Source organism: Leptinotarsa decemlineata, unplaced genomic scaffold, assembly GCF_025532065.1.
Source record: "Leptinotarsa decemlineata unplaced genomic scaffold, Ldec_3_MD MMD2_tig00026316_RagTag_RagTag, whole genome shotgun sequence".
Lineage (NCBI taxonomy): Eukaryota > Metazoa > Arthropoda > Insecta > Coleoptera > Chrysomelidae > Leptinotarsa > Leptinotarsa decemlineata.
In genome coordinates, this window is record NW_027412685.1 from 1,398,278 (window position 1) to 1,424,098 (window position 25,821).

A 25,821-nucleotide genomic window follows, 5' to 3' on the forward strand; every position below is an offset into this window, starting at 1 on the left:
TGTTTCATTTCAATATTGATCATTTCAAATGAAACACAATACTTCAATAAAAAATGTATTACAGTTCAAGTTAAAAAAATAATTTAGTGACTTTAATTCAACACAGGAGGAAAAAATACGTTGGAATGGGTGTAAATGTAAATGCAGATGAAACATGATATAAAGATAAAAATTTGATAAAAATTTGTTGGAGTGAGCAATTCAGACTGGTGAACAGTTAAGTTCAAAATCTGATATACCAGGTTTTTGACTACATTCATATAAATCGAGATATTTATTTTCAACTGGTAATTCTTCAATACCACAAAATGAAAAATTATGACCGGACTCCATTGGAAAAATATATCGGTCATTTCGGTTCTGAAACTTTTTCATCTTCAGTTTTACTAAAATAATATCAGTTTTACTAATTTCAATTAACTAGTTTCTACCCTCTCAACAGAGAAACTAATCTTCTGGAACTTTCCAGTTAAGTACTTTACCCGTTTCATATAACTCAGATAAAGCATCCCCTACTTTATTCTGTTTTTCTAATTGTTTGTACTTTTTATATAGCTGAAGTGCTGCTCTGGCATCTTCTACTGAATCGTGTGTCTCAGACTGAATTTTGATTCCTAAAAATGAAAATAAACTTGTTAGAACTTACACATCATTGTGTGAGGTGATTAGCAAAGTATGTAAATTGGATTATGAAAAATGCGAATTAAAACTTCCTATGTTTTTATAGCACTTGTATTTGGAACTGACGTTACTGCAGTTTCATCCTATAAGGACACTTAAAAAAATACAGTTTATTGTATTTGTGTTAAGTTAACTCGCAAATCCTTTTTACTACCAGGAAATCTGATAGGAGAAATGTACTATTATTATTTATTTATTTATTGTTACAGCATTATTATTTATCGTTACATTATTATTATTTATTGTTACAAGACACGATTAATCTCGAATTGATAAACATTCTTGGACATGTTACAATAAGAATGAGTTGACATTCCATTTACATTTACTGTTCGTCAGTATTTGAAAGAAATCTTCTCTCGTAGATGGATCAGTCAAATAGGATCACTGGAATGGCCTTCAAGGTCAAACGGTTTACTTTCATTTTATCTTTTTGTGGGATCATTGAAAACTACAATTTATAAAACTCATCAGCATTTATAGATGATTCAGATCAATGAATGCTTCACAATATCCAACACTGCTTTGAATAAAATTTTGCATTACTGTATGCAATCAGAAAACACTTTTTTAAATACTTTTCAAAATATAAATTTACAATGTTATTTTTAACGGCACATTCTTGATGATAATATGTATTTAGGAAGAATTACTTTTCAATAAAAATTCCATTTCGAGAATGTCAGAATTGGATGAAAACGAATTTTCTTAACTCAACTAACATTTTTCTCAATATCTACTACATCAAATTTGAAAAAATATAAAATGTTGAACTTATTTGCGAAAAATTTCACTTCTAAAATAAACCCTAACTTTGACAAATCAGTCTTGTGTCGTTTCAACTGGTCCACTCTATATATATTTCCAATGTACTTTGGGTGGCTAGTTCAACATTAATGAAAGAATAGTATTTATGAAATGAACGAATAAAATCCTCACCCAAAAAGTGCCATGCCAAAAATCTGAGTGAAACCATACGATGATGCGGCAAGTGAAACAACTGGACAGTGTCCACCACTTGTTCAGCATTAACTACCAGATTAATTACCCTGAAAAAAATTATTAAAACGTGGTTTTGAAATTGTTGAAGTGAACTCCTACCTAAAATCATTTTTGAGACCATGACCAACAAAAACAACCCCACTCTCCTGCAAAAACCTCAATTTGGTGTAAGTAGACTTGAGCGTTGTCAAATGCTTTGAGCTGAAGTTAGCATCTAAGTCACCAGGTTTTATTCCAGAAAACTTGGTCAAGTAGTCTACAACCTGTTCTTGCGTAGAAATATAATCATCTATAAAAGGTGTCCCTTCCAATGGTCCGCTCCTAAAATGTATATGAAATGAAATGAAACATGTAAAATCTAAATAACGATTAAACTTTCATAGAGGCATTTTCAATAGATTTGCCTTTAGGATAGAGAACACTTCAAAATTACTTAATAAATTAATATAAGGGAAAACTGTGAACATGGAAGTTAATTTGAATTGAAGGGGTTATATTTTTAGGAGTGATTAATTTTTTGGAAAGAAAGTTTTTGGCTTTCTACTACTCCATCTTGGTACAAAAAAAAGGGATGAGGGAATCTTCCAAAGAAAGGAAGTAATCAATTTGAAAATAAGTAACTCTATACATGGATGTGTAGATCATGCAAAGAAGTAACTTTCAGTCAGTTGTTCAGTCAGTCAGTTGTTCTTGGACAGCAGGTAAATTTTTGGAGACGTTAAGACAAAATCACGAAATTGGTCATTTTCAGATTTTTGGTAATATCAAAAAAACCAATTGATGGTTTTTTCGATCTGGAATCATGAATTTGTTGCATTTCCAAAAAAGCAATTCATTCCATTTAACAAACCCTACCGAAATAGCAAAGAAATCGTGACCTAAAAAATTGATGAAAGTCATGATATCAGTCCTTATTTTTGGGTATTTTGCGTTTCAATTAAAAATTTTGAATTCAACATGTTCTGAAATTTTTATGAATATTTGAAGATCCCAAAACGCGAGAATGGCGGATGTGATGGCATTCGTATTGTTTCAAAAGTTTAGTCCGTTTTTATGAGTCTACTTCAAAATATATTTTAGTAAATATTCATTGAATTTAATAGAAATAAGTGTCATTTGAATCAGTGCACTTTTGTCAACGTAACACAAGTCGATTGATTCAGTCAGCATAAAAATTGTGTGCTCGGGATTCGATGAAGTCGACGAAAGCAGTTTTTGTGTGGTCCTGATTGGTAAAGGTTCTACGGTGAGAAAGTTGTTGAAGTGCTCGAAAAGATGGTTAGCAAGAGATCTTGGGAGAATCTTCGATGGTGCAGAACTTTGATGCTTAATTCGCTTAATTTCCGGACGATGATTTGTGAAACTTGCGGTGCGGTGCCTGCTGCTGCAATTTTCGGTACATTTCGTAGATTTCCTCACAATAGGACTCTGCTGCGGTGCTTTGGCTCATTTGCAGAAAGTTAAAGTGAATCACACCAGTCGCTGACCACCATACAATGACTATTGAATTTTTTTGGTGGGTTTTTGCTTTTGGGAAGTGCCTGGGTGGCTCATCAGTGTCCAACTTGTCGTAGAGGATCCATTTTTCAACACACTAGACGATCCGACCAGAAGAAGGATCATTTTGGTTGCGCAAAAGTGAAGAACAACAGGCATCAAAACGCGACAATTTCTGTCTATCGTTCAAATCGTGGGGCACCCACTTTTCGACCTTCTTGACCTTTCCAATACATTAACACCATCATTGCCAAATGACTGGTTAATTTTTCGGGCTGTTTCGGTAGCACTTTGGTTCAAATTGAAATTGTAGAGGAAAACATCATATAGTGAAAAGATTCAAAAAATTAAAATGTGGAAAATATGAAAAAAATTTATAGAGTACCGTATTCTCTATCGATCAGTATATTTCACAGCACAGTAGAAAGACACACGACATCAAAACGGCCAAAACTTTTGAAACAACCTAAAAGAATGTTGCCGATTCATATTTACAGTCCCCAAGAATCTTATGTGCAATCCATAGTAGGAAGAGAGAAAATGTGATGCAACACAAAAAATTGATAACTGTCGCCAACCTAGTCCTAGCTAACAAGTGTATATTGATTTTTTAATTCCTATTCAAAATACTTTTTTCTACTCCCCTGTGCGAAAAGTTTTAGATGTATAGTATAACTTCACGTAGCAGTGCGTGAAATCCCTGTATTTATTATTTGATTCATTTCATGCATACTTTCCATATGATCCTGTGTGTTTTTACGCACAGGTTAGGAGTAAGTAGTTGACTGTGCATAAGTCTAAAGTTTGACGTGACAGTGATGTATTAATTACAACACTGGTGGAAATCAAATAAGTTTTATGACTGTTTCGAGGAGAGATACATACATACATTAAAATAAATATTGCGAAATGAAAGCTCAAAACTTTAATCTCTCCCAACGTCGTATATTGTAGAATCTGGTAAATACCTGCCGAAAAACAACTACTTCCCCAGCTAATACCACGATGGGGAATGAATTACATCCAATATCCATTTATGCAAGTTAACTCAGAGAGAAAAGTCTTGCAGATGCTTCTCAATTATTCAGTACCAGAATCCAAGCTGAACTGAATTGAGTAGCTTACCTACAGGTATCGAGGTACTAGGTAAGTGTCCACAAACAATGTGTCTGGGATTCGTCTGAGTTAAACACTGCCAATCTGCCAGTGAAAATTAATAAAATCAGACAAGCTCCAGGAAAACTTATCAAATTTCTCAAGTTGCCAAATTCTGATGAATATACAGGAAGGTACTCATTATGACGGTTTTCCGATTTCTTTTTAGTCAAGTTTGGAGCAGATTTATTAACCCTTGTTAACCCTCAAACAATAAAGTGCTCTAACGAAAGGATATGATGAGAACTGTATCAACAAAAAACGATACCACCAATTAAATTTTAAAAATGATATTGAATCAATTTGAAAGTTAATCATCAGGTGGGTAAAAGGTTCAAAAATGTATTTGATTGTAAGATATTGATGAGTAGGAAATATGACAAAGAGTTTAAAATGTTTAGAACTTGAAAAGTATCAGTTTTTGGAACTCATGCGTGAAGCCAATTATGCACTTGTTCATTTGGCAACACTCCCTACGGCTAATATTGCAAACTCCTCACAAGGCGTGAAGTTAACCTTCGCTCTTGTTACACAAAATACTATTTTATCCGGTGATACTTGTTATAAGCGAAAGAAAAATCCATAAATATTTGGTTTATAAAAACACACCTCTTTATGTCATAATTGAAAGAGCAAAAAAATCAAAAAATACATGCATATTCACCATTACAATCATAAAATAATTCAATAAAAGAATTTGAATATATGGAATTTTTAAATTCACAACTCACTCCTTCATCTACTCCTGTGGTGTTTGTCCAATAAAAAACTTGATTTTTTATGTTTCCAAAAAACATATCTTTGGTTTCAGTATCTTCAAAATTGTAACCTCAACAGTAATGACGAAATAAGGTATATAACTACTATATATAACAACTGGCGGGTTGGCTGTCCTTGTTCATCTTTCACTGCCTGAACCACTGGGCATGCTGTTTTCGGCAAGTGCATTGGCTTGGGATGTGGGGGTTGAGCAAACCAGCCATCGGATGCCTGCTTCGACGTAGCCCCGCTGGATACGGGAATGACAGAATCACATGTGGTTCTGTTATTCCCTGACTGGATGGCATCCCAACGATGGCTTAATCCTAAGGTGTGTGTATCCGTGCCGAGAGGATGAATGACACTGGGCCTATCAGCTGTCTCTAACGGAACCTTCGAGATACCGGGCGCCCTCTCGTCGTAGCATCGTCTTGTCACGGTAATGCGGGCCTCTGCCGTGATTGACCTCCCTGTAAGTTTAAATCAGGAGCGAGAGCTTCTCAACTCTTCAAACCCTGATTAAAAAACTGAACCTGGAAAAAGGTAGTGGTGCAGCCAGGAAACGACTGAGTCGTCTCCTCAAGAGCGGAGTACCTTATGAAACCGCCTTGCACCAAATTCTTGAGTGGCGTACGCAGACTCTGTCTCAGGTCCTCACTAGATTGAGGAAAATGAACCATGATCTGTCAACCTTGGAGTGGACGATCCTCCACAAGAAAAAGTCAGGCCTGGTCAAACATGGACCTTCGCTGTAGACGATGGATCCATGGCCGTGCTGGCGAGGACGGGTTTCAGACCACATTTTGGTTTTAGGCAGGTCAGGAGACGAAGACGGCCAACGTCTCGTCGAGTAAACTGGGAAAAAAAGCTGGACGTGGCTCTCTGAAAGCGAAGACGAAAATTGTCTCGTCAAAGAGATCCAAAAAATCAGCAGGAAACTCAGAGACAGCAGGTGTCCTCACCTCATCATCTGAGCCTACACATCCCTCGATCCCGGGAGAGGAGGGTGGAAGTGTCCTTAAGGACCCCCCATCGTCTCCCTCCTAGGATCGAGGAGTTTTTAAGTTTGTGGCAACACTTATTATCTTCAAGTGTTTGCAGGCAAACTTACAACATGCCAAAGCCGCTTCATAAGTCCTTGGAAAAAACTTCAAGGATGAATTAATCGACCTTCCCTTCCTGCAGGAACCATGGACAGGAAATACAGGCCGAGTAACCGGACTGAGCAATATTCCTGGTGAGGTAATAGCGTGCCCTGGAGTGAAACCCCAATGAACACACTAAACATAATATCTTAAACATGATTGTAAAATGTTTAAAAAAAATTTAGACTCACCCTCGAATGCAGGTAATTCTTGCAACTGACATTTGAGAAGGTTTTATAGTTGACATTTTTCCATCACTTCTGAGTTCAGCTTCCTCTTGATTGAGAGTAACAAATTCTGCATCCATGGCAACCAAATCTCCCGATTTCAGTATCTCATTGTCATGAAGTGGGGTGAAGGTAATACCTCGTGTCCCTCCACTTCTAGCTAAACTTGCATCTTCGTTGAAGACATCCTTGAGTAAAATTCAATTCAAATAGTTTTTCATTAGTCTAGTAAATTATTAAATATAGTATGAATATAAAGGGAGACACAGACTACTCTGACGTGACATCGGAGCACGTGACATGAAAATGCAACACTGTGATTGGGGCTGTTTCTTTTACATTGAGCGGTGAAGCGGTTGGATGATGCCATCTGATACCACAAGCCTTATGACGCGTGGAAAGGATTTGAAAACTTGTAGATTTTTTGTCAGTTGTGGGAAGGTGTCAGAAGAGTGAAGTATTTTTTTCTAGTAATTTTTCGAAATGTAAGAGATGTTGATTGAGAATGTTCGGTCAAGTTCAGTAATGTATGACCCTACTAACCGGGAATATTGCAACCAACATTCCCGAAAAGAGGCTTGAGACGAAATAAAAATTTTTGACTTTCTAGGTCAGTGAAAAAAATGGAATTTTTCATTCTGGCAAATTACACATTTACTATCTTCAATATATATTATTGATATTTTATGATTCTTACCCTTGACAACGGTTGATGAATTTCAGTTTTGCTCTTCAGAATTTCTGACGATGAGTAATATAACACACAAGGAGTTTTCCAATCCAAGCTGAACCAAGCAGCTTCGTGCGCAGAAACAGGACTGATAGAGAAATCATTGAAGAGGTACCACCTATGTTCAGGCGATTCCTTGTCTTTTTCTTTGAAGTAGAATTCAGGTACCTTTATTAATGACACTAGGTTGCGCTTATCTATAGAAGTTTGGTCATTTATATAACAAACGACTGCTGTTAACTCATAAATCTTCCTTATGTCATTATCACCTGTAGGAGTTTCCTTAAAAAAAAGATTACATTATCTTGATGTTTTTAGTTCCTTTAGGTAAGGTAAATCATATTTCGTTAATGCCTGTAAAAAAACTTTCAACAATTCATTTATTACTTAAAAAATTACATTTTTTATTCATTAATTTTTCGCAAAAGAAAATCAACTATTTCTATACAATTAGAATTATAATCAACTCGTTTTGTCCATAATTCGTATCATGGAAAATTTTAAAATTCTAATATTTCAAAACTGATTCACATTCGAATTAGGGAGTTTAATTACTTGATGGAGATATTCGTCATCTAAACCAAGATCTACAGGTCAATGGTTTCACAGTGCAAGATATCAAACATGCTCTTCATTCTAGAAGACGAAATACTTCAACTTTGACCATAATACAGTCGCCAGTGGTTGGCACAGTTATTTGCCTCACATGAACAAAGTCAATTACCAATCGGAAAACTGTTTAAAAGTTACAACATTAAGACCATTTACAAGCCAACTAATCAAGTAGGCAGACATTCGCAGGTGTTAACAGGATTTTCTGTTCCTGTCGCTCGGTTCACTATCAAAAGTATCAACAACAGTATACACAAGCATAGCTGCCACCTCATGCAACCGCAATTGAAGAATATGTTCTATTATAGTAGAAACAGATCACGTGATGAAATACAAAGAAACTGCTGTCCTGTCCAATTCATCGCATTACCAAGCCCGATTTCAAAGAAAGGTCATTGAGATCTATTTCTATTAGCATCCCAACATGTTCAACAGAAAATGAGAAGGTATACATGTCAGTACTACTAAAAAATGTCAGAAATGGACTAGACATCCCACTGGTAGCATACCTGTCAACAACATGGACCAATCATAACTACCTAGTGACGGTGCGAACCAACCAGAACGTCCCAGCAAAAATGCGTACCGATCAGGAGTGACCATTTACATGGTTACTGGGCCATCGCCCCTACCACCGTCCCTTCCGTCATCTCCGCAGCTTGTCCCCCTCTGAAAGTATAAATATGAGTGAACAGGTGGAGTAGAGCTAGCCAATCGTTTGTTAGCGAGAGTTCGGGATATAACTTTCGTCATCACAGTCAACGCACATAACACTAATGATGTCTCACGCAATAGCAGACCAAACGTTTAGTACTCTAGGTTTCATTCGACCTCGACCTACCACCCCGGATTTTCTCTTCGATCTAACTTCATAGGATTGTTCAAGAGTTGAGAAGCTCATCCTGCTCTTCATCTGATGTTACAGGGAAGACAGTTGGGATCGTTTGGTCAACCTCCATTTCCCCTTGTTGCAGGAATGACAGTAGGGTCGTACAGTTGACGTCCGTTTCCTCTGTAGACTCTGAAAAGGTGCATATGAAATGCGCAAGTTCTGGTGAAAATACCAAAGCTTTGCCTCTCATGTGAGACATACGATTTTGTAGGTAAGTCTGGCAAATACCTGAGGAAAAACAACAGCTAATCCAGCTAATGCCGCGCAGAAAGCTAAAATAAAATCATCAGGCACCGGTGCAACGTTTTCCGTTTGGAAGAAACTTGCTATTTATGAAAAGCTAAAATTAATTTCATTTAGTCGGAATGACCACCGACAGGTCCATACAGGTTTTGAAGTACTAGTCCCAAGTGGTTTCTTTCGAGATATTCAGACGGTTTCCTTCATCTGAAATGGCCCACAAAGCACTAACGAGGTGCGAGGCAACTTGCGAAACCAGTCTGTTAACTGATTAACCATACCAACGTTACATAAACACAAATATTGTCCAAGCAATTAACCAGTACTTTTTTTGTTCAAGTAGGCTTTGGACGATTCCGAGACAAAACAGAATACAAATCTTCACTGGTAGCTGTCAAATTTTGATTTAAGCAGTAAAGACGCTCTTCAGTTAGTGGTTTTAGTTCAAATGTCAAACACATTCGCAATGAAGTATGAGAATTATGAAAAATGGGATATGATAATCTGTTTTATACAAACTGGGGAAAATGCAGAAGCAGCAAGCAATTTGTATCAAGAGAGGTATCCAGAGAGAAGACAATGTTTTAGAGACATTTTCGCAAGATTGCGACACAACCTAATTGATGGTAGTCAATTTGGAAAGAAAAGGCCAAAATTATATTAATCTAATAGGGATGAGGAGTTGGAAGAAATAGTCGTTTTAGGAGCTGTTGAAAATAATTCCAAAACGTCAATACAAATTGGAAGCGGCAGTGATGCAAAGTTTTGCTTCTCTTACTCCTATTGAACTGGCAGAAGTTGTCATGATACAACAAGCCATAGCATCGAAATTTGGCCAGTAAACCCTCATAATTTATAAAATTATTTGAAGTGCATAATAAAGTGCAATGACTGCAGAAAAACAACTGAGAATTTTCTAGTTAGACCCTATTATAGTTTAAACGTGTTAGTTTTTCATTGTATGGTATTTTATTAAATTTACAGAAAATATGGTGATATTTCATATAATAAATGTTTATGGTAGGAGTCTGTATATATTCATTATATATCTTCAATTGCGATTACGTGCTAGGAATCCCTCGTTTAAAGGTGAGACCTCGTTAATATTTAGCTCGCACAGGTTTCGAATTCTGAGAGTTGTCGTAAAAAAGCGACAGTTGGTTACCGGAAAAACAAATTTTAACAGATAGATTATTTCCTTATACTTGACTATTATGCATTATTTACTTTAAAATCATTATTCAAATTATCCTTATCTGTGTTGAAAAGATTAACTATCCAAGCAATTAGGCACATTTATTTTTATTCTTATATTTTTACGATTACCAGGGTCATTACACAAGATATTGAGGTTGTTCCAAGACAGAAAAACACTATGACTGAAAGTTTCATGATCACATTCTGATTGCTGATTGAAAAACCTATGACAAAGTTTGAAGAGATGTTTAATATATCCGCAAACAAAACCAGAAATAAAATTTGTAATTCTTTAGTTTTTTCAGTATATTTTTGTAAAAAAAAATTGAGTCGATTTTATGGTATCAATTAATTTTCTGAAAATAGATAACTGCCACAATCCATCCTATCCTCTAACTCTTGCTATTTATGAGAATCACATGCATAGACTTAAATTTGCATAACGCTCAATGTAGTAGAATATTTTTGAAAATAAATTCAAAGTTTGTAAACATAAGCAAAATACATACTTCATTCTGAAATATCTTTAATATTTTGCCCAACTAGTCTGTAATCTGAACTTATATACTTATTATGATATATTTTGAATTCTGTCTTCAGCATAGAGCATGATTCGACACCTATAACTAAAATATATTTGTTTCAACTCACCTCTTCTTCTGATATTTTCCTTATTTCCAATTTTTCTGCCTTCAGACTCAACTCGATACAATGCGGTAACCAATTATTGCTGCAGTAAGGGTTATTGAGTGGTGGTGCCGGTGGAGTATTATCAAAGCTATGCCTAAACCTACACCCTGGTCTGGAACAGTGGTCGCCATATCGACAAGGTTTAGATGAGCCCACAGAGGATGTTGGTGTAGAAGATCTATTGTTAATATCAACAGTGGTCACTCTGGCTACCACTTTATCCATTTGAGTTTGCCAGAACTGTTTATGCTGAGGATTGTGTAAACCAGTATTGACTGCTAGAAGGTTCGGCACAGACTGTGAATAAAATATTAGTAATAAAATAATGTCAACATTTATTTAACCTAAATTATGAAATGATGAAAAAATATCAAAATTCAAAGGGTAACAGACTTCCTGTATACTTATACATATTCTCTACATAACAAAATACCCCTATTTCCATTCCAGATGTATGACTCATTTAGATTTCATTCTAAAAATAATACTTACTCAGTGAGAACGAGCTTTTTCTGTTTCATGCAAACTGTTTTAGTGAAAGGCGTGTCAAGAGGCAGTATTTTTGTTCTGATGTGTGAAAAGTGATTTCATTACACTTTTTTTTAAGACAGAGGTTCCAATCCCACTTATCAGAATAATATCTCAGTTAACTATATAATTTTAACTAAACAAAATTTAACTGAGTCACTTTTTTTTAATATATAATTTTGGATCAGAGTTAAGTTCGAAATGTACCAAGGAGCATCAACTATTATACAGAGTATTTTGGAATGTGCTCTCTGGATATCATACTAGCAAATTGGCTTTAGCACCGTTTTGTTAAATAAGTAATTTGTTCTCAGTTGAAGGGTCCTCTGCAATAATGATGAATGTCCAAAAAATTCAAACTACTATCGTCATTCGGTCACTTGATATATGCAGTGAATAATCTCATTTACAAACTTTGCTATTTCGCTTGCAACCCCGAGATAATTCAGTTTTTAATATTTGGCTACACGGCTAGAACACTCAACATCACATGTGTTCACGGCAATAATGATCAATGTTCATTGCTTCGTACTAACGGCCATCTTGCGGTGATCCAGCTATTTGTTTTGTCTGTCATTCTCGATACGTCTGGCGTTGTGTAAGGCTGTTTGAGATTATGCTAAACGTTTGTAAATCATTTCTTTTTTGAAATTATTTGTGATAACCACAAAACAACTAAGAATACGAAGAAAAGAAATGAAATGCTTTATTCAAATAGGATACATCCTAATATACAACAGTGATAATACTGTTAACATTAATATACATATAAACACAATAATAGAAAAAAAGATCGACTGATATTTATTATTAAGTAATCTTACCTACGATAATTGAAAATAAAAAAAAATACATAATAATTTGGTGTTTCGAATGACCTAATAGATTTCTTTTGAACAGAGAGAAATGAAATTTTTTATGTTTTTTACCCCTTTTATTTGTAACTAACGTTACTGCAGTTTCGTCCTATACGGACATTACAAATAATATATAGTTACAATAAGTTATAATAAATTACAAATAAAAGTGGTAAAAACATAGAAAATTTCATTTCTGTCTTTTCTTCATTCTTACCACGTAGTAGTAATGGCTACATCCATCAATGTATACAGCGTGACTCACGGTCGATGGTAGGTTAGACGTTTCTGGAAAATGCAAAGCATGATTTTTCTGAAAATTTCACTTCTCACATTTCCTTACCTGTTCTATCGATCTAAAATATTTTCAGCATTGCGGCGTTGCCACTTCCATCAAAAAGTCCTAGCAACTTTATTTTTTTAAATGGAACACCCCGTATATTAATACATTTTTGGAATCGTTCTGGTATTTTAATACTTTTTTGTTAATAATGTCCTATACCTATCTCTATCTGTTTTCGAGATAAATAAATTGTGCTAAATATGGTCCAAAACATAGCCTTAATTAAAATTAAGTACATCAGTACTCTCAATTCATGAAAAGTTGATATTTTGATGATAGTTTGGACAAACTCGAAATATTCAAATAACACCAAGAAATCGACTCCATATCATACAGGGCGTGCTAAAATCACTATTATTTCCATTGTGCATAAAAGTAGTCAAAAGTCCATTTTTTCAAATGAAACCCCCTGTATATTACTCGGTAAATTGAAAGATGGTGAAAAATGCTTCAAGATGATATATCATGTCCCTATACCTAAATCGTCAAGTTTTCTCAATAAAGTCGCTTCTTCTAGAAACATTATTTTTTTTTAGAATTTGGATTTAGGTAGCAGTGGAATTATCAAGCTTATAGCAGTTCGGTTACTTTTATAAGTAATTTACAAAGAGTTGTCGGCGGTGTTTCGAATCATCTTCCAAAATGAATGCAAATATCGATTATTCAAACGAAGTTCTTATGAAATTATTTATTATACACATGAACAAAGTGATTAAATCATTGTCAGAACGTGTAAAAAATTCAACCAAATATATCCTGAATTAACACCAATGAACAAGAGGAAGTTTGTAAGGTTACAAAATAATTTCCTTAACTATGGCTCAAAGTTTCCAGGGAACAACTGTACCAAAAATCAGTCATTTCTAGGTAAAAAGTAAGATTTTTTGGGTTAAAACATGTGAAAGTACAGACAGTAACAGAATAGGATGATTCAAAATAAAAAAATTGTAAACAAAATATCACATTTTCGCAATAAATGCTGAAAATGTTTTCCATTGCATTCTAAACACTTTAAAATGTTTTTTTGTACGCGACTTGTGGTTGCCTTTTCAATTTCCTGGGGATCCAGATTTTCAATACTCCGCACTAATCGCCGTCGCAATTCTTCTTTGGAAGGCACTGGAGTACTGTATACCCTTTCTTTTAAAACACCCCATAAAAAAAGTCAAGTGGCGTGAGATCGGATGATCTCGGTGGCCAATCCTACGGCCCTAAACGCCTAAACCAACGATCGTCGAAGAGTTCGTCAAGTTTCCTGGAAACTTCCTGGGTGGAATGAGCTGGCGCTCCGTCCAGTTGAAACCACGATTCCTCTAAAGGCAAATTTTCAAGAAAATCGGTTACAGTCGTCCTTAATATTTGGAGATATCTCTCTGCATTCAGTGTGTCTTCATAAATAAAAAAGCTAATTTTATTGTTCTTTAGAATACAGAAAACATTCAGGTCAAATTTTTCTTGAAAACCCATTTCTTTTGTAACATGAGGATTATGATCAGCCCAAAAATGTTTATTCCTTCTATTGAAAATACCATCCCTCCTAAATTTTGATTCGTCGCTCCAAATTATTTTTAACAAAAACTCCCGATCTTCCTGTGTATGAATCAAAAGGGATTCACAAAAATGCATTCTACGTTCGAAGTCTTCTGCTTTTAGAGCTTGAACTTTGGTAAATTTATACGGATGCATTCCGTGATTTTTCAAAATTCGTTGTACTGAAGCATGTGATACACCTAAATCTTTTTCTGCACTGCGAATGGAAGCTTCTGGATATGCATAAAAATTTGCCAAAACGTTAACAGTATTGTCCTCATTTGAAATAACAGGTTTTGATAATGTTGAAGGCGCTTTTAACATGGAGCCATAGTTAAGGAAATTATTTTGTAATCTTACAAACTTCCTCTCGTTCATTGGTGTTAATTCAGGATACATTTGGTTGAATTTTCTACAAGTTCTGGCAATGATTTGATCACACTGTCCGTTTATAATAAATAATTTCATAAGAACTTTGTTTGAATAATCAATATTTGCATTCATTTTTAGCCATTTTTTGAAACACCGTCAATAACCATTCATCAATTACTTATAAAAGTCACTAAACTGTCATAAGCTTCATATTTCCACAGCTACCTAGAAATCAAATTCTTTAAAAATTATTTTTTGTACAACTGTTATTGAAAATCTCTTTGATAGAAACACTTCAATCAGAACGCCTATCAAAAAATCATTTAGAAAAGTTCACACATGCAGTTCGTGCTATTGGTAATATTAAATCCCTGTGAAGTTACTGACGATGACGATGTAGTATTCAGTCCAACTGTAGAAAGTCCTTCATGACTAACCAATAATCCTCCTTAAAATAACGTGAGTTGGCGTATATGCCAACATATGCCTTGTAATCCAAAGATCGTGTGTTCAAATCCCATGAATCCTATATTTTTTTTTATTATCAGCAATAACGTTATACAAAAAAATTTGTACGATACATTTGTTAAAAGTGATTTTATTTTGCTCGTGAGTTTGCTCCACTTGCTGACGCTCGTTTTGCAATAATCTCTACTCACAAAATAAAATGCCACTTTCAACACTTGTAGGTAAAACGTGAATAACTATTTTTCCACAAAAACGGCTTTATTAAGAAAACTTGACGATTTAGGTATAGGGACATGTATATCATCTTGAAGCATTTTTCACCATCTTTCAATTTACCGAGTAATATACAGGGGGTTTCATTTGAAAAAATGAACTTTCAACTACTTTCATGCAGAGTGGAAATAATAGTAATTTCAGCACGCCCTGTATGATATGGAGTCGATCTCTTGGTGTTATTTGAATATTTCGAGTTTGTCCAAACTATCATCAAAATATCAACTTTTCATGAATTGAGAGTACTGATGTACTCAATTTCAATTAAGGCTATGTTTTGGACCATATTTAGCACAATTTATTTTTTATCTCGAAAACAGATAGAGATAGGTATAGGACATTATTAACAAAAAAGTATCAAAATACTAGAGCGATTCCAAAAATGTATTAATATACGAGGTGTTCCATTTAAAAAAAAATAATTGCTAGGACTTTTTGATAGAAGTGGCAACGCCGCAATGCTGAAAATATTTTAGATCGATAGAACAGGTAAGGAAATGTGAGAGGTGGAATTTTCAGAAAAATCATGCTTTGCGTTTTCCAGAAACGTCTAACCTACCATCGACCGTGAGTCACGCTGTACTCCTGTCACATCTCAAAATAATCCTCATTGCGCGATTCTGTAGTTTTTGTAGTGTTCTCATTTTATTTAAATCACTTGTGTATAGAAGAGTAGGTCAATATTCGAAATGTGGTTGCATAATGGTCTTATATGCAGTTATCTGTAATTGCATAGTTAAGTGTTGGGACACTCTTGTGAAAAAATATAATTTCTTCATTTTTTTTTTCTGTATATAAGTGAAATTGTTATTCATTGATAGATACTTGTCCAACATGAATTCTATATATTTGAATTCAGTAATGAGCTCAAGAACACAGACTGGCAAAATGAGTTTTAAAGAAACTTCCACTCCAGGCACATGAAATTGACGATGACTGCAAATGTGATCGTTTTAAATGTTTTGAAGTAATAGGTGAGGATCAGAGAGCAAGAATAATAAGACATTTCTATAGTTTTGCCAACAGGTCCGATCAGGATAATTATTTGAGCGGGCTTAAAACCGTATCTAATTTGCATCAAAGTCGTCGTCCGCGACTGGAAGAAGAGAATGCAAATTACATAATGAATCATACTATTACAAGATTCATATGATTGATGATGATACTTACGAGGTCCTTACGTGGTATCACTAGAAAAAGACACTCAGTTTCTTCGAAAATCATTGACTGAACATCCACGATTCATATTTCATAGAAATTTCAGTAATAGTCCATGGGAACTGAGTGTGGTTAACACCTCAGCTAGTCTTCGCTCTATGAGGGAGGATTTTTTTCTCTTTTTTATGGACAAAACACAAGCACTTCAGAAAAATTCATAAGGCGCTCCAAGAGCGGTGCCTGTGCGGAAGTAGTGATTCACATTGGATTTGAATTGTTTGAGATTGAATCCGTTTGGAAAAACGTTCACATAAACGCAGTTCTCCAAATGAAAGAGTTCTTTAACAGTGAATTTCTAAGTGCACTGAGTTGAACCTCAAAACAATGAGCAGCCACAGTCCGTCGCGTATTTCTGAAAAGTGCCGCTCTTGGTGGAATCAAATATGCCAAGTCACTTGAACACTTTCCGTGAAAGTATCTATAGAAGAGAGACAAATCCCCAACCTTTTCTTCGATGTTCCAGACTATCAAGGTTGCAAGTGATGTTCGCGTCTCCAATCAGGCGAATTGCCCTTTTTTGGATGAAATCTAGCAACTTCAGGGGCGGAGCTCCACACATGAGAACAATGTTTCAAAGGTCTGATCTGAGCTTTATTAAGCATCAAAAATTGCTGAGGTGTGTACAGATTACACCCCAATTTAAAATTACTTCTAGATCCTCATTAAGATATGCAACTTCCTGCTGCCGGTGAAGATGTGCATCCGCAGCCGATATCCTGGAATCCAAATGGAATGATGAGACAAGTGTGCTGTCGTCAGCAAAGCAATATACTGGATTCTTTGTTTTTTCCAATAAGTTTTTGATATACAATAAAATATTAATGAGAGTGAATTAAAATAACCAGGTTTAGCTTACAGAGACAAACTGCTTATTTCCATTAAAAAAATATAATCACCTGTCGGCTTGAAACAAAAGACTATTATGATAAGATTCTTCATGCTGAAATTAAAGATTCAAATGTTAATCAAAACTATTTCAAGTTAATTTTCTTCAACAAATAGGACAACTATCATTATTGACTGTGACTTAATTTTTGAGGCTCACCTTGAATTTGTCAATTTTTGATTAGTTAAAGTTACCTATGAATAATTATTTGCCAAAGAACAAATACCATAATATATGTTCTTTATCTTGAATAAATAGTTATTTATGTATCAAGGGAATTAGGAGGGCCTTAATTACCGATGGCAAAGTTTGCGTCCCGAGGGCCTCTGGCCCGAGGGACAGCAATTGCCTGAGGTTATTAAGGCTCATTAATTCCCGTGGTACATAGATAATTTTATTTCTGACCGATTTCAATAAAATTTTGTTCATTTTTGAAACGGAAAAATGTACCAATTCATTACCTTCCCGGTATATTTGAATCAGGTACCGTTGATTATAGTAGAGTTTTCTTGTTGCTAGGTTGTTGCTATGTTACTTGTTTATAAACAGAACTTTGTTATCAAGCTGTGTTTGCGGTGAAAACGTGTTTTCTACCCCAAATATAATGGAGGATATTTTGAAAAAAGCTGAACAAGCAAGAGAATCATTAATTCCATCGAAAAGTGAAGCCGTATACCAAAAAGAATACAAGATATATCTGGACTGGCTGACACGGAAAAATGTTATGCCAAAAGATGTCACTGAAACTGTATTTCTGGCATATTTTCAAGAACTGGTAAGGAATTTTCTATGTTTTTCGGTAGATTTGGTAGTAATTGTGTTTATTCGTTTCAGTCAGAAACGTATAGTCCGAATTCTTTATGGACTAAATGGTCAATGCTAAAATCGATGGTGACTATACATGAGAAACGAGATATCACCAAGTTCAATGAACTACAGGCTTTTTTGAAACGGAAGAGTGAGAGTTATAAGCCGAAAAAGTCTGCTGTTTTATCTCCTAAAAATGTTATCAGATTCCTAAAGGACGCTCCTAATGATATTCATTTATTGCATAAGGTAATTTTTTTCTTATTTTCCTTTTTGTGTGTATTTATTTCCTTTTTTTGTTATAGGTTGTTTTGATTATGGGTTATTTTGGAGGATGCAGAAGTCAGGAACTTTTGAATATGAAGATATCGGATATAGAGGACCGGGATTCCGTTATGGTAGTGAACGTACCGGAAAGTAAAACTGGTGTATCGAAGAAATTTACAGTTGTGGATGAAAAAGAGTTCTCCGCTTTGCCTTTATTAAGACTTTATATGTCTTTGCGTCCTAAAGGTATTGAACGATTTTTTTTGAGCTTCCGACAAAATAAATGTACATCTCAGCCAATTGGAAAAAACATGTTTAGGAAAATCCCCAGCAAAATCGCAATGTATTTAGAATTGCCAAACTCATCTTCCTAAACGGGACATTGCCTTCGTCGCACTTCTGCTACTGCTCTAGCCAATGCAGGAGCAACTATGACTAACTTAAAAAGACACGGAGGTTGGAAAAGTTCCACGGTGGCGGAGGGGTATTTGGAAGATAGCATCGAATTGAGAAAAAAAACGGCGCGTATGTTGTCTACTTTGTCATCAGAAGGTACCTCGACTGTAGTGAACAGAAGCTCCAGCCATACAAAAGAAGAAATTGTTTCCAGTGGCGGAAGTAATTTTCAGGGAACATTTCAAAATTGTACATTTATTATTTGTAATGACGTGAATAAATAAAATATGGTTCAGTTTTCATTTCTATTTATTTTTACTTGTGAAAGGTAGAGGGAATTATAAAATCTATAATGTCCCAAGGGAGTTATGACCCTCTTTATTGATAGTGTAACTATGACGATATAAGCTTATAATATCCCGGTCAGAAATAAAATAAATTTTTATCTCCATTATCATTATTATAGTGGACCTTTCATTTGATATATGCGATTTTCTTTCACTTGGCCAGTAAAGTTTTTTTGTTTTCATATCGAGCTGTCTTTTTTTTCTTCATGTGATATTTCAAGTTAAGTTTACTGTCAAAATGAAGACCTAATATATATATATATATATATATATATATATATATATTTGTGGTCAGTTTCCCTTTTTGAGAATAAAAGCTATACGAGATTTTGATTTATTTACCTCATTATTTCATTTTTTCAACCATGTTTCAGTGGAATGTAAATGTTCTTTAAAATTACACGTAGCAAATTGGGATCATCATGCTTGGCGAAAATAGCTGTATCATCTGCGAATGTAGCAATAGTCGTTTTGTCTGTTGTGGGTAAATCATTAGTGTACATTATGTACAATGTTGGACCCAAAATGCTTCCTTGTGGAAATCTGGCTCGAATTGGCATACGGATTGAGATTTTTTCATTACATTTCACTTGGAAGTGACATTTCCGTAGATAACATTTCAGTAGGCTGAAATTGCCTGCAGGAAGAATTATTTTTATCTTGCAGAGTAATCTAGGGTGCCAGACTTACGTCTAAAAACGCAGCGGTACAGTATTGTTTACATATGAAAGAATGATTAATTATATTTACTGTATGGTGACACTGTTATATCGTAGAATAGCCTTAACTAAAACCAAACTGATCAACTTTGATCAACTTCTGTCACCTGATCGTCATTATGTCTTGTAAAATTTGGTATTCATTTGTCTTTTTGTCTTACACATTTTTATATGAAAAATAATTTGACAAATATAACCGGAACTATTAGAACATATCCCTCTGCCCAAGCAACCAATGATATGGCAACAAAATGGTGCTCCTTCCCATAATTCACACACTGTTACAATCGTCGGAGTAATCACCCGAAGACGATTGTGGATACTAAACGTCGAAACGTCGTGACGTAACTTGATTTGGAATCTTTTAATTTTTTATTTTTCATTTTTGTTAATATTTTTTAATTTTTAATTTTCAGCTTTTATTAATATTTCAATTTTTTTTTCTTGCTTGTATGTCATTTCTTTGTAATTTCAGTTTTTTGTTTAATAAAATTGTTCTTTTCGATTAATTTTTTTAATTTTTTTCCGGGATTTCAAATCAATTCATATTATATTAGAGAATGGAACAAATATTTTTTGGAGTCTGTGAAATTTTTTGTATTACATACAATTGTTGGGGTGTCATTTGAAACAAAAATGTTAATTCGAATACTGGAGAAGAGTATTGCATTTCTGGTGCTTGGAGAAAGTGCTTGTTTTAGAAAGAGTCTCTATTCATTTAGTATTGTTCATTTTTCAGATTGTGGAAGGTTAAATCGAATGTCTCCACAAAAAATATCTCTGAAAAAATACAAGTTTCTATCTTTTTTGATGCAATATTCATTAAACAAAATTGATTCTTCATTAATATTATTTATAGACCAAATAGCAATAGCTCCCTAATTGTTTCTAAATCTATCAGAAAAGTTTACCAGCTGATAAACTACCAAGTCTCAGTTATGTAGATCCATACTGCATTAAGGAGTGTAAGATCATACAAAGAAGTAACTTTCAACTTTCAGACACAAACTGGAAGAAAAGCCATCTCAAAACAGCTACTTTCATATAAACATTGAATTAAATAAAAAAAATACTTTCGAAACAAATACTTTTATAAGAATGCTGAATTATATGAAAAACACTTTTCTCTATTCCGTTTGTATACCGAATATGTGTAATGGAATCGAATCAGATATCTTTTCATCATTGAAATGATATAACCGTTTGAATGTTTTCTTGAAAAAATGACAAACAAATTCACTGTTCGTACCTGTAATATTCTGGTTTGAGATGTCGGGGAAAATTTGGAACATTTTTCACACCATGCAGGAGTTGTTTGTTGGGGGCATAAAGATCGTGTTAAAATATCACAAAAACTCCATTCATCTCTACCTGAATCAAGCGGAGGGTAAACCAAATTACAGGCAAGAAGAACAGATTCTTTTCGGACCTACAAAGGAGTTGAAGAATCAATTGTACTGCACATGCAGTATTCACAAATACCTCATTGCCACATTTCAAGCAAGAGTTGATCTGCAGCTGTTTTGTTCCAAACAATTGGCTCAACTCTGATACATCCTCTCGTTTTTCATCTTCCATTTTAATATCTACGTCGCCAGCTACAAAGAAAAATATAAAATAGAGATAACAAACTCGAAATTTATATTACCAAACGAAGGACGTTTTTCTCTCATATTATCAGAAATTATGGGAAAATCTATTTCTTTGTAGACAAATGGTTTCCTGTTCACTTTTTTTTCTTCAAGTTTCTTTTTTGTTTCACATAATTCGACGTGCATTTGGTGAAGCACAAACCTATTCCAGCTCTGAAAAAAGTCTATGAAAATCATCATGAATAAATAAGTGAAATGAAATAGGTATATTGATTTTATTAATTCAAATAACAAAATTGAAATTCAGGAAAATCAGTTTTTCTGGAAATTTCGAAAAATACCAAAGAAACATGATTCGAATTTCATAATTATGATGAGAAACACCCGCATTTTGCCTATTACCAGAAAAATAAATACACCTTCAGAAATTCGTCTTTGTTGTTGAAAAGTTCATCTAGTTTTTTCATTTCATTGTTACACTGTACAGTTATTCATACCTATTAAAGACTTTCGTTCTAGCAATTTTTACTAAATATTACATAAAATTTCGTGATTTTAAACATTACAAGACTAATACATGTCGGGAAAAAAATAGTAGGTTCTGATCAAATTGAAATAAAATTTTCCCTTAGTTGGCTTTTGAAACAAATTTTTATTTTTGGTTAATGTCAAATTATTGTGTTTAATGAATCGAGTTGTTACAGATTTTCATACATTTATATATCACAAATAAGTTTTATGTATGGAAATCTTCTTTTATGTGGTGAGAATGTGCCATATCGAGATGTTGCTCGTATTTTCAACCACCGGCTTCCCGGAAGAGATATTTACTTTAGTACCATGGGAAGGATATTGAATACATAAAAAGAAACTGGCTGTGTGTACAATCGTTTCAAGAAACTATGTAATTCAATAAAGTATAATGAAAAATAACAACTCAATGTTTGAGCGTTGTTGAAAACGAAAAAACTAATATAATATTAGGTGAGAGAGAAAATGTTTACGCATTTCCCTACAGAATTTTATGGAAAGAAGAGTCAATTTTCACATCGAACAGAACAGTTACTTCCTAAAATTGTCGCTGGTGGTACAACAATAATCCAAATTTTGTAATAACGGGGAACCGATCCACCAAACAGTAGAAATGAAACAGTGTCTCAGTCAGATATTTGTTTAGTGGCAAAGTGATAGGACTAGATTGGAAAGATTATTGGCCAACAAGATCACCGGACTTAGCTCCAATGGACTTTTTTCTATGGGGTTATCTGAAACAAAAAGTATAAACACAGACCATTTGCAAACAAAGAACATTTAGAGAATACCATACGGGAGTGTTGTACATAAATCCCCTTTTTATTAAAAATGCCACAAAGACACAATCAATCAATCATTTATTTCCCATAATTGACAACATACATAGGAATAGTCACAGATACTAACAACTATAAAACTTACAAACTAATGAGTGTATATTACAAATAAGTAAATTATGTACACAAAAATTCGGTCACAGTATAAAAAACTTTGTCCAATAAAAATATTTTGAGTTCTTTTTTAAATTCTATTTCCCTAGTACAATTTCTTACTGACTCAGGTAATTTGTTGAATAACCTTGGCCCAATACAGTTTGGCGAAGAACTGGTAATATTCAATCGTGCAAAAGGTATATGCAAAAGGTTCTTTTGTCTTGTATTGATGTTATGTGTGTTGTAATTCTTTGGGATTCCTCTCCCATTTCTATAGAAAAATAAACATATCTCAAAAATAAATAATCCAGTCAGAGTTAAAATGTTCAGTTTTTTGAAAAGATCTCTGCAAGAGTGTTGTCTTGATTTTCCTGCTAAGCACCTTACGATTCTTTTTTGTGCAATAAATGTGTTCCTAGAATGTATGGAGTTGCTCCAGAAATTTTACGATAGTTGTTTTGTCTGGATTGAATGATAATTTATTTGACCAAAACCACTTCGTCAAAGACTCTAATATAGATTTGCATTCATTTTGGAAGATGTTGTTAGATTTGTTAGAAATAATCAATGATATATCATCAGCATATAATGTGAATTGTATCCTCGGAAATATTGTACCGATTTCATTAATTACTACTTCATTATGATTTTTTTTTTCCAAATTCAACAATTTATATTTATTTAAATAAATGAAATACATATATCATTAAAAATTGAACAATACCTATCACTAATGAAAGAATTAAAAAATTCATTAAAACCATAAAAAATATCAAATTCAATAAAAACTAAAAAGAGAAATTCCGTAAGATTCTAGACGCTGAACTCAACGTAAAAGTAGCAACCTTATTTAGATAGGATCATATCGCTTTTCCTGTAGAACAACAAATAAGGAACTCGCGTTTCCTGGGGTTTCAATACGTCTTCACTGTGTTTCCGACGATATCAAAGTCGAATCAAACTTCAAGTCGAATTCAAAATCAAAAGCCTTGATAATCTTCGTGCAACGGTCGTTGCTGTATTTGAAAAACTTCAGATGCAAAATAAGGATAACGGTAAGTTTGCAGAGCGTTATTTGCTCCCACGCTTCGACCTTCTCGTTTGTTTTCGACGAAGTCACTCCCTCTTAAATGTTCTTGGAACAAGTACCTTAAGCGCTTCTCTGACGGTCTTCACTTTCTCAATGTTGAGTGGCAGGATGAGGAAAGGCTGGGTATTCTCAGTAATGTGGTCCACGTTGCTCGACTTTAGTTGCCCCCCGACGATGTCACTTATCGGTGTATTGGTGAAGTCGATCATTCTGGTTGGATGTTCTTCATTTTTTGATTCCATTATGTTCCATACATTATTTGAATCATTGCTCAAAGCAGAGTCAACGAGAGGTTTTTCATCTTTAATATAATATTTAACCAACTCATTTAGCTCAAACATTTCATCATTGAGTCCATTCAAAAGAAAACCTAGACACTCTTCTGCATCTTGATGTCTACCATCGATCCAGTCAGTCCGCATGTTATACAACATTTTATAAATCCACGTCGGACCGAATGGGATGCCAGTATTGATTGAAACTTTTTGGTCATTCTTGGAATTGTTATCTACTCTCCCGTCTTTCGTCAAAAAGTAGGAAGGTAGGTGAACAAACTGTTCCACAAAATGACACATTCCAAATATAACCGGGGTAGATGTCATTCTCGTGTTCGAAGAGATATTTTTACTCAGACTGTTTAGTAAGTTGTAGAGTGGTGGACATGCGATCAAGGCTTGCAAAATAGAGTTGACATAACAGTGATTGTTTTGATTGAGCAGACCCCTTGGCTGCAAGTTCATTGCCCTACCGTCGATCATATATGTAGATAGAAACATGCCCATCCTATAACAGTCTGGATCTACAAACTGGTGGGACATTCTGGAGAGCTTGAAGGGGCATAAGGGAAGATTGTCGTTGAACTCGTTTTCGGCATCCTGGTCAGTAGCGATTTCGTCAAAATTGTTGACGTGTTCAGGCATAGGCGAATGATGGCGGTTCATCGTCGGGAAGATAATAGTGTGCGGGTAGTTGGCAAAAGGTGGAGATTCGGCTGTTTGTTGAATCACTGCAAAATTTTCCTGGATTTGAACATTTTTTCTCTTCTGCATTTGTCCTTTCATGATGTTGAAACTGATAGTGTTGAGTTTGCCTGTTAAGTCTTCTTCAACAATTTTTTAGAACTGAAGTCAGATTTACTCTCATTAACGTTTGGATAATTTTCAACAGAAGAAGCTGGGGAGAAAGCCGTAGTATCAGACCAGTTTATTGGGATAAAGAAAATTTCATCAAGACTTTGAGAAGGAGAAATGGTGCCAAGAATTGATGCAGCATTTCCTCTCTGAATTGCAATGATTTTTATACTTTATGCTCACATATTGCACACGATTTCTCAAAAATGATGCTATCCAATCTAGAGAAATACCCCTCAATCCGTAAGAATGCAGTTTATCTAGTACACATCGACACAGTCGATAGCCCAACTAAGATCACAAAAAATACCCACCGTGCACTCGCCGGCCTCAATGAATTTCAATATTTCTGAATGAAAAGACTGTATAGCCGTGTTGGTAGACATACCAGGGCTGGAATCATGTTGTTGTTTGCTTACAATTTTAAATTTGTTTAAGAAGTTCTCTAATCTATTAAGAAAAGCATATTCTAATATTTTGGAAAAGCTACTTGGAACAGTAATGGTCGATAATTACTGAGCTGTCGAGAATCATTCCTTTTGTGAATCAGGATAATTTTTCCTATTTTCAACATTTGTGGGAAGCGTCCTGTTTCGAATGACAAATTTACCAAATAAGTCATTAGAAGGATAATATGAGGTAGTGATAACTTTATTAGAAAGTTCGGGATTTCGTCCGACCCAGCTTATTTTTTATTTTGTTATG

General features: G+C 34.5%; 1 protein-coding gene across 3 annotated transcripts in view; it reads right to left on the minus strand.

Moving 5' to 3' along the window:
- Positions 1-42: 42 nt before the first annotated feature.
- The window catches only part of PAN2 (PAN2-PAN3 deadenylation complex catalytic subunit PAN2), a 72,215-nt gene continuing 46,436 nt past the window's right edge, over positions 43-25,821 (minus strand). For all 3 annotated transcript variants that reach the window (XM_074181798.1, XM_074181796.1, XM_074181797.1), the window contains 9 exons: positions 21,487-21,643; positions 21,321-21,436; positions 21,088-21,267; positions 10,789-11,124; positions 7,164-7,478; positions 6,431-6,654; positions 1,783-2,004; positions 1,621-1,730; positions 43-614 (listed from right to left, as the gene is read on the minus strand). In XM_074181798.1, coding sequence (XP_074037899.1) covers positions 448-614; positions 1,621-1,730; positions 1,783-2,004; positions 6,431-6,654; positions 7,164-7,478; positions 10,789-11,124; positions 21,088-21,267; positions 21,321-21,436; positions 21,487-21,643 — 1,827 coding nt within the window. In that variant the 3' untranslated portion in view covers positions 43-447. The remainder of the gene's footprint in view (positions 615-1,620; positions 1,731-1,782; positions 2,005-6,430; positions 6,655-7,163; positions 7,479-10,788; positions 11,125-21,087; positions 21,268-21,320; positions 21,437-21,486; positions 21,644-25,821) is intronic.